The 12,373-nt window shown below is 44.4% G+C and overlaps 1 protein-coding gene across 1 annotated transcript in view; it reads right to left on the bottom strand.

Annotated features, from left to right (window-relative positions):
• The window catches only part of LOC138802324 (butyrophilin subfamily 1 member A1-like), a 36,782-nt gene that overhangs the window by 6,446 nt on the left and 17,963 nt on the right, over window positions 1-12,373 (bottom strand). The window contains exon 2 of the mRNA XM_069985501.1: window positions 4,837-5,187. Within this exon, the coding sequence (XP_069841602.1) occupies window positions 4,837-5,187 (351 nt within the window). The remainder of the gene's footprint in view (window positions 1-4,836; window positions 5,188-12,373) is intronic.

A 12,373-nucleotide genomic window follows, 5' to 3' on the forward strand; every position in this document is an offset into this window, starting at 1 on the left:
TGGCGACCTCTGCTTCGGGCCGCTGCCACACTCGCTCCTTATGGCCACTGCTCTCAGCGGATGTGGGAGGCCGTGTGCTGGGGCCCGACGCCACCTTCTTATAGGCCCGGCAGGCCGCCTCACCCAGCCCCACTCACAGCTGCTCAGGGAAATTTAAAGGGGCAGTGCACCCTTAATTGGCTAATGCAGTCAGGCTCTCACTATAAATATTTGCACCTGATTGGTCTTCCTTGTTGGAGCCTCTGTATTCCTGCCCTTAGCACTGTGGTCCCAGCACTCCCGCCCGTGATTCCTGAACATGAGTCCTAGTGACATGGGGGTCGCCTGCCGCAGTAAATCCAACCCACCTTGCTGCAGGCTCTGTTGAAGACCAGCGGCCCCTTAGACTCTGCTCCCTAGTGCAGCTTACACCATCGGCACAATGGAACCACAACTCCAGTCGTTACACCTTAGACTGGGGACGCTGACTGTAACTAGGGCTTATTTTGGAGAATGGCTTATACTTAAGGCCCAGTAAATAAGGCTGGGGCCTATTTTTGGTATAGGGATTTTTTTTTTGAGAAACGCAGTATTTACTGAGATGTCAATGCAGCACAAATTGCATTAATTTAGAACTTCACAGAAAATTTGGATTTTTCTCTTAGAAGTATTTACACCAGGGATGGGGAACCTTCGGCCCTCCAGCTGTTGCAAAACTACAATTCCCATCATGCCTTTAGCTTTGGCTGTCCGGGTATGATGGGAATTGTAGTTTTGCAACAGCCGGAGGGCCAAAGGTTCCCCATCCCTGGTTCAGATCATGGTGGTTTCCAGTATCCGGGGTCAGGTAACCCTAGCTCAGCTTCTCCTGAAGACTTTAATCTCAGCTAATTCCGACAAAGTGAGCCGAACCATTAAATTCAATTATCTATATTCTCACTTATGGTATTAAATGCTAAATCATGACCTAAAGGCTAGTTCTACGCGGAAGCTTAAGATCTACTTTCTGGAGCATGATATTCTGAGTGGTCCAGGCAGCTGAGATAGGAGGAGCTGTATGGTGGAGACCTCACACTATAGGGCTTCTTTACTGTATTGGTTTATAACATGGTGGTCTCTAGAATGGCTCTTTCTCTGGCACTTTGACCTTGTCGAGCCATTAGAACTCAGTGTTATTATCCAGGCAGCCATGAAAGTTCAGATTTTAGGAGAAGAAGAATTAAAAACTATTAGCAGAAGTTTATTCTTATTATGGATCATTATAAGTGGAGGGATTACCTTGTATTAAGGAGATGAAAGGTTCCAGTGAATATTTGTACGGTTGAGGTTACTTAAAGAAGTTGTGCCACGAAGCAAAGTTGATAAAATGAGACACGTATCACACACACATAGGAACTGTTTTTCAGTAAAATAACTTACATCCCTGTACTGTTCTTCTCCCCCATGGATCCAATCACTTCTTGGTTTCATTCTGAGCTGTGATCTTGCTCTCACACACACACTTTCCCACAATCTTGCTCACTTGCATGTGCAAAGTATCAGCTGCTGTATGTCCTGCAGGAAATGGTGTATTCTCTCCAGTCTGCCAAAGTGCTCTCTGCTGCCACCTCTGTCCATGTCAGGAGAGGTTTTCTATGGGGATTTGCTGCTGCTCTGGACAGTTCCTGGACAGAGGTGGCAGCAGAGAGCTCTGTATCAGACTGGAGAGAATACACCACTTCCTGCAGGACATACAGCAGCTGATAAGTACCAGAAGACTGGAGATTTTCAAACAGAAGTAAATTACAAATCTATATAACTTTCTCACACCAGTTGATTTGAAAGAATTTTTTCCCCCGCCGGAGTATCCCTTTAATGCAATAGCTAAAAGTAGCTTTAGAGCTGTCGTCGATGTATCCTGATATAAAGGCAGAAAATGTCCAGTATAATGCTTGGACCGGCTTTTTAGGCCAAGTGACTTGATCTACTCCTAAACTTACCATTTTACTTTGTAGCCAAGAAATGTTATGGGTGGTGACGAGGGTCATTTCAGGTCTATATAATAGGGAAGGGTTTCCATGTCTCTGTCCCCCTAGGCAAGTGTTACTTAGAAAAGTAAGCCGCCCTGTTACACAGAATAGATCAGTCTCCTGTAGAAGCCAATGCCTATTGCTGCCAACCCGGTAACACTGCAGATATAACGCCGTACAGTATCTGATAGGAAGATGTTGGCTCGCCCATAAAGCCGGATGGTTTCAGCATCTTCTGAAGTATTTTTTTTTTTGCAAGAATCTTTGTTGTATCGGTGACTTTAGTCCAGAAACTTGCAGCCTAGAACGTTCAGGAAGAGTATTCTGCCAAGGATGCCAGGCCAGTGCTGTGCCGCCAATCTACGAAAGGTGACGTGCCAAAAAGCCAGCATATGTCTATGAATACCCAGTGACGTCATCCACTCCCCCTCGCTGTCCTATTCCTATAGAGGCTTTCACACCAGTATGACTGGTGGATCCAGTTCAGAAACCACTGGAAAAAATGTTATTCGCGATGACCTTAAAAAACAACCGGGGAAGACGGAGAAAATTCTAGAAGATCGTGGAGACGGCTGAACAGAATTGTAATAAGATTAACCTTTTCATTTTTTACTGTCCCTGCTCATCTGGTCATCGGGATCCCTGCTGCCCCCTATTGTCACTGCACAGCTGAGAAGGACGTCCCTCACTACAGCCATATCCCTGCTATCGACAGGCCGCCATGGTGACAAAGCATCGGACCACACATTATCAGCCCGGTGGTGGTGGATAGAGGAGGAGGCCACACGGGCGCTTCATCACATAGATGACAGGTATGGTATATCTCTATATCGGATGCTTGTGTGAGATTAATGAAATCCATCCCCCTCAATCATGTTAGAACACTGTTGGCAGCCAAGACCTGGAAGGGAGCCATACTGGATGTTTGACCAGTTGGTAGACATTGACGTGTCATCTCTTTATTGCTACCCCGGTCAGTATCTCCCAATTTGTCTCTTTCAAATTAGGGTATTCTTTGAATTCCTCCATATCAGGGTGTGCATCTCCCAAAATACTCCAATCACAGATAAGAGAACTTACAGTACGGTCGGATTTGCGTAAACCTGATCTCTTAGAATTTGGATCCCACTGCCTGAAAAAGGTGGATGCAACCCTAAGGCGGTCTGGAGAACATGGATATAAGCATAGGTGTATTGTGGGAGATGCACATCCGGATATGGAGGCATTCAAAGAATACCCTAAGGCCATGTTCACACACAGTATTTTTTTCTCAGTATTTTGCAACCAAAACCAGTAGTGGATTGAAAACACAAAAAAAGGCTATGCTCACACACTATTGAAATTGAATGGTTGGGCGTCATTTCATGGCAAATAACGACCATTGTTTTAAAATAACGGTAATTATTTGCCATTAAATGGCGGCCATCCACTACATTGTGTGAACAGAGCCTTTCTGTGTTTCCAATCCACTCCAGGTTTTGGTTGCAAAATACTGACCTGGGTAGCAATAACGTCAAGGTCTACCAACTGGTCAAAAAATATGGCACCTTTCCTTTCCACCAAATCCTAGAACAGGTCCGTCTTCCCAGAAGGGACGGTGATATGAAAGGCTCCTGTTGTACAGGGAACTATATTAGATATACACATTAAATACACTCAAGTCACATGGTCTGAACGGAGACCATGAAATAGCACACGTCACGTAACGCAGTTATGTGATATTGCCTGATATATTCGCCCATGTGGGCGTGGAGTTTGGCATCCATTAACTGGGTTACCCCTGATGGCATCATGTCTACTGGACATTACAGGTCCTCGTAAAGTGATCTTTTACCTTATTGTTTAAGCTGTTGAGAAAGACCTGGTTGATGGTCGGGACGCGACCAGCGTTGTATGTATAATGTGTGACATTATACATTACTGCAGGTTTAAAGTGAGAGCTGGGATTTCTTCTTCTCTTAATTTTAAGGGTCAAAAAATCCCTTGAATCAGACTCCATGCCACTTGAAAGATCATGATGGAACCTAATGTACCCCATGAATGTTGGTGTCTGTTATAAATGGAATCAACAATACAAATGTGAACAGAACCTAAAACAATTCCAATATCCGCCATGACCAAATGTCTGTCAATGGAGGCTAAGTGTTGGACATGGAAAGTAGATGACAACTGGCCTGGTCATAGGCAACCGCCTCAGAGTGCATGATCCACTGAAAACTCTACAGCAAGGAGTTCATCTAAAACGCATCACCTTAAATGTGTGTGGTCCGTTCCATTCCTTATCATTATCCTTGGGCCATGAAATCCAACCTATGTGGCATTTACACATAAATATATAAATATGGGTGATGTCCTTAGGACTGGAGTTTGGATTTTCAGGATTCATGATGATGCGGGGAGTTCCGAAATCTTTGCGCTACTGTACTGACACAGTCGCAAGGTTTCAGAGCTCCTGGTATTTTAATGGCACATGATGCCAGGAGTTCTGTAATTCTGGTCCATAGAACATCTTCTGTGCACAGGTCGGAATCACAGAACATATGAATGCCCCCTTAGACTTTATGGTCACCTGGGATCATGATGTGGGTTGGAAGACTGGACACAAGACTTCTACTGACTAGACCAAAATTTGTTCCTTGGCTGCAAATAATATGATTCCCCAAAATAATTTAGAAGGGGAAGATCTGAGCTGCGAAACCCAACCCAAACTGAGGACAAGAATGAGGCTGATTCTTAATTGAGCCTTGACAATTCTTGAATTGTAACCTTGACCCGTAGACCGCAGACACCTGACAACGCTTCGGAAGAATAGCTATAACAAATATAATACCGGTCCGGTCACACTTACCTATGACAATAAGCTCTATGACTACTTCTTCATAGAATTTGCTGCTGATGTTTTCCACCAGGCAGTGATACCTATCTGCGTCAGAGAGGCTGACACTCCGCAACTTCAGTGTCAGGTCCCCCGAGCCCGGCTGAGCCCGGAGAGCGGCCCTGCCACTATACTCTGGACTCTGACGCTCTTTGTTCTCCTTTCCATTGTTCAGCAAGATTACAGTGGAGAGGTATAGAGAGCGGAACCAATGCACTTTCAGCTCGGAGAGACCCTGCACGGTTGACAAGGTGCAGGGCAGGAAAGTATCTGAGCCCACTTCTGCTACTTGTTTTGTATCCTGTGCTTGTAGATGAAATTCACCTGAAAGAGACAGAGAAGAACTCTGATAAATGACATTGTGCATCTATGTGCAAACCCAAATTATTGAGAGACAATACTAATTCAACCTTAAAGGGGAACTATCAGCAGGTTAGAAAATCATGTCCAGTCCAGATCCTATATTGCAAATCATGTCCAGTCCAGATCTTATATGACATATCATGTCCAGTCCAGATCTAGAGATGATTGAACATCGGGATTTTTCAGGTTCGATCGAACTCGAACATTTTCAAACCTGCAGCATTTGATTCCCGATGCCTTCCTGTTCCATGGGAAAGGTGGAGCAAGCCACCTGGAATTACGGGATTCAGCCTAGGTAATAGGGAAACAAATGCTGCAGGTTCAAGAACGTTCGAGTTTGATTGAACCTGCAAAATCCTGATGTTCGATCATCTCTATCCAGATCCTATATGGCATATCATGTCCAGTCCAGTCCAGATCTTATATGGCATATCATGTCCAGTCCAGATCTTATATGGCATATCATGTCCAGTCTAGTCCAGATCCTATATGGCATATCATGTCCAGTCCAGTCCAGATCTTATATGGCATATCATGTCCAGTCCAGATCTTATATGGCATATCATGTCCAGTCCAGATCTTATATGGCATATCATGTCCAGTCCAGTCCAGATCCTATATGGCATATCATGTCCAGTGCAGTCCAGTCCAGTCCAGATCTTATATGGCATATCATGTCCAGTCCAGTCCAGATCTTATATGGCATATCATGTCCAGTCCAGATCTTATATGGCATATCATGTCCAGTCCAGTCCAGATCCTATATGGCATATCATGTCCAGTGCAGTCCAGTCCAGTCCAGATCTTATATGGCATATCATGTCCAGTCCAGTCCAGATCTTATATGGCATATCATGTCCAGTCCAGATCTTATATGGCATATCATGTCCAGTCCAGTCCAGATCCTATATGGCATATCATGTCCAGTCCAGTCCAGATCTTATATGGCATATCATGTCCAGTCCAGTCCAGATCTTATATGGCATATCATGTCCAGTCCAGATCTTATATGGCATATCATGTCCAGTCCAGTCCAGATCCTATATGGCATATCATGTCCAGTGCAGTCCAGTCCAGTCCAGATCTTATATGGCATATCATGTCCAGTCCAGTCCAGATCTTATATGGCATATCATGTCCAGTCCAGATCTTATATGGCATATCATGTCCAGTCCAGTCCAGATCCTATATGGCATATCATGTCCAGTCCAGTCCAGCCCAGATCTTATATGGCATATCATGTCCAGTGCAGTCCAGTCCAGTCCAGATCTTATATGGCATATCATGTCCAGTCCAGTCCAGATCTTATATGGCATATCATGTCCAGTCCAGATCCTATATGGCATATCATGTCCAGTCCAGTCCAGATCTTATATGGCATATCATGTCCAGTCTAGTCCAGATCTTATATGGCAAATTGGAGACAATCCTGTCCCAATGGACCGTATTAATGGCACCATCGACCTTGCCCATTATCAGCAGATCAAGAATCCTCTGCCCGGGAACATCTCCTGCCTATGGGCACCTGTACGGATTTATCTGCTATATTTCATACAGGGTCACTTATCTAGATTCCTTGACTGCAAACGATGAGATTATGATATCAGATTGTGATACAGACAGACTGCAGAAGTGTCACCAGCCGCTCGATACCGTGTACCTCATCATATCTCCTGACAGTGGGATGAGATAAGAGTCATTTCTGCTTCCAGTACATTGTGACGGAGACTGTGCCGCGGGCAGGGAGCTGGTACTGAGCCTGTCACTCACCCCAGCTGTCCCTGCTCTCTCGGCTGCAGCGGGAGGTCAGCTGGAACAATATGCATGACCACTTAAAGCCAGATAGCCGCTCACATTGGACGCAGCATGAATTCACTGCCTGGAAACCACATCCATTCTCTCTAGTTTTTTTTTTTTTATAATCAGATTATTTTTGGATAAAGCCTCTAAAACGCAAAAGAAAAAAAGTCGAAATATAAATTTAAGAGTCTCCCTGTTCTGTGGAGCATTGTATTGGCCACCAATATAGTAATATTACGGCATGGCACCCAGTTTTTATAGACTCCTGAACGGCAAGTTATACAACGATCTTGTGGCAATTGGCAAAATTTGTTGCGGGGCAAATGAAACCGAAAAGAGGAGTATATCGAAACCAAGGGTCGTCCAAATCACACCCCAACAATCTTGTTCTAGGTCTCCAGACCAACTCTTTGCTTAGGACTAGTGTTGATCAGACTTGATCAGGTTTGGCAATGTTCTCCGAACCCGAATGTTCCCGGCGGCTGGAGAAGTTAGATGCCATCCAAAGGAGTCTTGGGAAATGTGGGAACAGCAATAGGCTGTATCTTTTTTTTACTAGGCCGTCCTAGAGCGACATCTAACTTCTCCAGCTGACGGGAGTCAAATGCCGAGCATTCCGGTTCAGAGAACATTTTCGGACCCCAACAGTTTGGCAAGTCCGCTCAACACTACTTAGGATACCTACAGAGAATTTTACATACCTGGGTGTGAAGGTGTAGGCATCTGCCATGGGGCTCCTGAAGATGAGGACAAAGCCCAGGTTGGCTCCATCCATTCACCCTGAAAAACTCTAGTGGTGGGCGGATGGTGAAGGTGATGGCGCGGCAATAACTCAACATAGCCCTTGCAAATTACTTTACATGGGCTTTACTCCATTGAGGTATTTAGGCTTGCTGGTGATGCCAACGTCCAATAGGTAGGTGTACGGCCTTGTTGGCTACCATAAAAGATGGTTACTAGCTGACAGTTCTGATGTAGCAATCTCAGGCTCTTTCCCCAGGACCAGAGGCGGATTGCTCACATTCGCAGTTGGTTGCTCACAGTGTATACACTTGCTGGTCCGGCTTCAAGGCATAGCACTCTGCAGTCGAGCGCTGTACCGGCACTACTCAGTAATACAGACCGTGGCGGCTCTGCTGTACCCTACTCAGCTGCATTAGTCCTCCTTCATGGTCCGGATGGTATAGTACTGTATCAGGACTCCTGGACTAGGACCCGCACTCCACATAGTCTGCATCCCCACCACTATCCTTCTTGTTCCGACTAGGAATTGCACAGCTTAATGTCTCTACGTCCCTTTTGGCATACATTAGTTGGCTCAGCTAGTCACTTGGTCCCGCAGCTATGACCACTGTATCAGTGGCATTCAATCCAGGCAAGCCAGAAACACTCACTTGTCAAATCAATTTCCTTCTCACTTCTTCAGCTCATGCTACATGCACATGGGCTGACGGGCAGACTGGCCATTTTATGGAAGCCCTTAGTAAAGTCCCCTGCCTCCCAGATTTCCCCCTGCTAGCTCCTTTTTCCTACCTCACAACCACAGCAATGGGGCTTCAGGCACAATTCATAGGTATCTAAGTTTAACCCTGCTTATACCTCCATAGAAATAACCAAGACTAGAACTTCCACAATGACGATGGACCATATTATGCAGGACCCCTGTGCCCAAACTTAAGGAGAAGTACGGAATTTTTTATTTTATTAAAGTATTTTGCCCTCCAAAAGTTATACAAATCCCCAACATACACGTATTACGGGAAATGCTTATAAAGGGCTTTTTTTCCTGCACTTACTACTGCATCAAGGTTTCACTTCCTGGATAACATGGTGATGTCACTTCCTGGATAACATGGTGACGTCACTTTCTGGATAACATGGTGATGTCACTTCCTGGATAACATGGTGATGTCATTTCCTGGACAACATGGTGATGTCACTTCCTGTATAACATGGTGATGTCATTTCCTGGATAACATGGTGAGGTCACTTCCTGGATAACATGGGGATGTCACAACTCCCAGAGCTGTGCGGGCTGTGGCTGTCCCTCCAGTGTCCTGTGTCCCTCAGTGTCCCTCTGCCATCATCCTCTGAAGCAGTCACAGCCCGCACAGCTCTGGGAGTCGGGTAGTCACAGCACCATTTTATCCAGGAAGTGACATCACCATGTTATCTAGGAAAGTGACATCACCATGTTATCCAGGAAGTGACATCACCATGTTATCCAGGAAGTGAAGCCTTGATGCAGTAGTAAGTGCAGGGAAAAAAGCACTTTATAAGCATTTCCCGTAATAAGTGTATATTGGAGATTTGTATAACTTTTGGGGGGCAATACAATACTTTACTAAAAATTTTTGCCAGACTTCTACTTTAAGCTGCACCCAGTAGGATCAACCTACAATGCATATTTTCTATACAGCCCCCTTATGGGTTTCAAAAAAATCAATATCAAATATCAATATTTCCCGATCCATTCTGAATGACTCAATTGTATTGTGAACAGGATCAGTGGTAAGTTGGGTGAATTGACCAGTAATAGGCCAGTTCTTCTGAAGAGAGAGAAGAATAAATCTAGTTCCTATGAAGCCGCTCCGGGCCGTGTGACTATTATCTCAGGCTACGCCCAGCTCCGGACCTCACAAGCTCAATATTTACTTACATATTTTTAGTTTTTAGTAATAGTCTCTTCATATTCAGATTTGCATATTTCATCATTAGGGAAATGAATGCATGTAAGGCTCAGCCGTCCGAGCTCCTGCTAATAGATGCTATACAGGTGCAATGAGACCCGAGGAGAGGGATGGCCAAACTCACGTCTTACCAAGGGCTTTCCCATGGTGCCTTCTGCAGACCCCAGTGCATTGGCAAACGGAGGAGGAAAGCTGCCGAAGGGTCAAGTCCCCCTTCACTCCTACATAGTATGGGAAGGGAAAGTGAGAAGAAGCCTGGCACAGGGATAGTGCGGTGCAGAGGGGGATGACCCAGCACATGGATGCCTGAGATACATATCAGGTCTACTGCAGGACTTACAAAAAAACAGAAGGTGCAACAGCAACCCACAGGTGCAAGGGCTTACCGTATATACTCCTCCCAGTGTACACACGATAAACACCTGCTCTGTAGATATTATAAAGTAAGGATCTTAGCAAACTATTTGATCAAACAGAGTGTACCATGTCACCAACGTTAAGGTGTCCTCAGAGACACGGTCCCTACTAAGTTCACCTTAAAGGGGTAGTGCGGCGCTAAGCAATTATTCACAAAATAACAAACACTACAAAGTTATACAACTTTGTAATGTATGTTATGTTAGTGAATGGCCCCCTTCCCCGTGTACCCCCCACCCCCGGAAATGTAGTGCTCTGATTTGTGTCGACCCCCGGTCGCCATCTTGTGACAATGATGTCGTCTTCGGGAGGCCGGCTGAACCGCTGCAGTCGTCCCTCATGCCAGCCCCCCTCTACCGCGTCATCAGCTGCTCAGCCGCAATTGGCTGAGCATAACTAAGCTCAGCCAATCGCGGCTGAGCAGCTGATGACGCGGCAGAAGGGGGCCGGCATGAAGGAGGGCTGGTGTAATCCGGCCGGCCTCCCGAAGACTACGTCATTGTCCCCAAGATGGCGGCCGGGGTCAACACAAATCAGTATAGAGCACTACACTTCCAGGGGTGGGGGGTACATGGGGAAGGGGGCCATTCACTAACATAACATACATTTCAAAGTTGTATAACTTTGTAATGTGTGTTATTTAGTGAATAATTTTCTAATGCTGCACTACCCCTTTAACGTGGCGACATGGTACACTCTGTTTGATCAAATAGTTTGCTAAGATCCTCACTTTTTAATATCTACAGAGCAGGTGTTTATCGTGTGTACGCTGGGAGGAGTATATACGGTAAGCCCTTGCACCTGTGGGTTGCTGTTGCACCTTCTGTTTTTTTGTATGTACTTAAGCCACAAGCAGCGTGCAACCTGCAGTGTGAACAGAGTCATAGATGTGCTGCCATTTTTTTTTTTTTTTTTTACTGCAGGACCTGATGCAATCTAAATTTTTGACATAAAACCTATAGTTTGGACCTCTGACCAAAATCATATCTATGTAAGGGTTTCACCATATAATGCAAACCACAACAAAAAAAACCCTTGTATGATCAAATAAATAAGATATACCAAAATGTATAACAAAACAATACTGTTACTTTATTAATTCATAAATCCCCAAAACATACCCCATAAAAACAACATAAACACAATGGACATATAAAAACAGGGTGCAGGGGGTTATGCTAAAATACACAAGAGATGAAATTCCATAACAAACAAGAAGGGGAACAAAAATTATAGTACTGTAAGGGATTCTAATATCCAAATCAATAACCAATAAAGTGCATTGTGCATATGTGTCTGTAAACATATGGTACTGAAAAGTGATACAGCAAACACATAAGCCTACATTGCCTGTCACTATTAAAACCTATTCAGACCATTAACAAACAAAGGAATCCAGTTCACCCCTTCAGCACATCCCCTGCACCTCACCCTCCAACGCGTTTCGTCAACCTTTCTCAAAAAAGTTATGGGATATGTTTTGTAAATTTTTTACATGTCTGGAGGACGTGCCAAAGTTTAGCAATATGACAGTACCACTGAACAGCACTATTTATATTGTCCATCACTATTTATCAGGGCACTGTACAGCACTGTGTCTGGCCACTGTACAGCACTATGTATCTGGACCCTGTACAACACTATTTATCTGGGCACTGTTTTTCTGGGGACTGTAGAGCAATGTTTATCCGAACACTGTACAGCACTATTTATGTGAACAATGTACAGCACTATTTATCTGAACAATGTAGAGAGCTATTTATCTGGACACTCCACAACACTATTTATCTAAACACTATACAGTGCTATTTATCTGGGCACTGTATGGAACTATTAATCTAAACACTGTACAGTACTATTTATTTGGACACTGTAGAGCACTATTTATCTGAACACTGTACAGCGCTATTTATCTGGGCACTGTACAGCACTATTTATCTGAACAATGTAGAGAGCTATTTATCTGGACACTCCACAACACTATTTATCTAAACACTATACAGCGCTATTTATCTGGGCACTGTATGGAACTATTAATCTAAACACTGTACAGTACTATTTATTTGGACACTGTAGAGCACTATTTATCTGAACACTGTACAGCGCTATTTATCTGAACACTGTACAGCGCTATTTATCTGTGCACTGTACAGCACTATTTATCTAAGCACTGTACAGCACTATTTATCTGGGCACTGTATGGCATTATTCATCTTAACACTGTACAGCACTTTTTATCT

The sequence above is a fragment of the Dendropsophus ebraccatus genome, chromosome 10, assembly GCF_027789765.1.
Source record: "Dendropsophus ebraccatus isolate aDenEbr1 chromosome 10, aDenEbr1.pat, whole genome shotgun sequence".
NCBI lineage: Eukaryota > Metazoa > Chordata > Amphibia > Anura > Hylidae > Dendropsophus > Dendropsophus ebraccatus.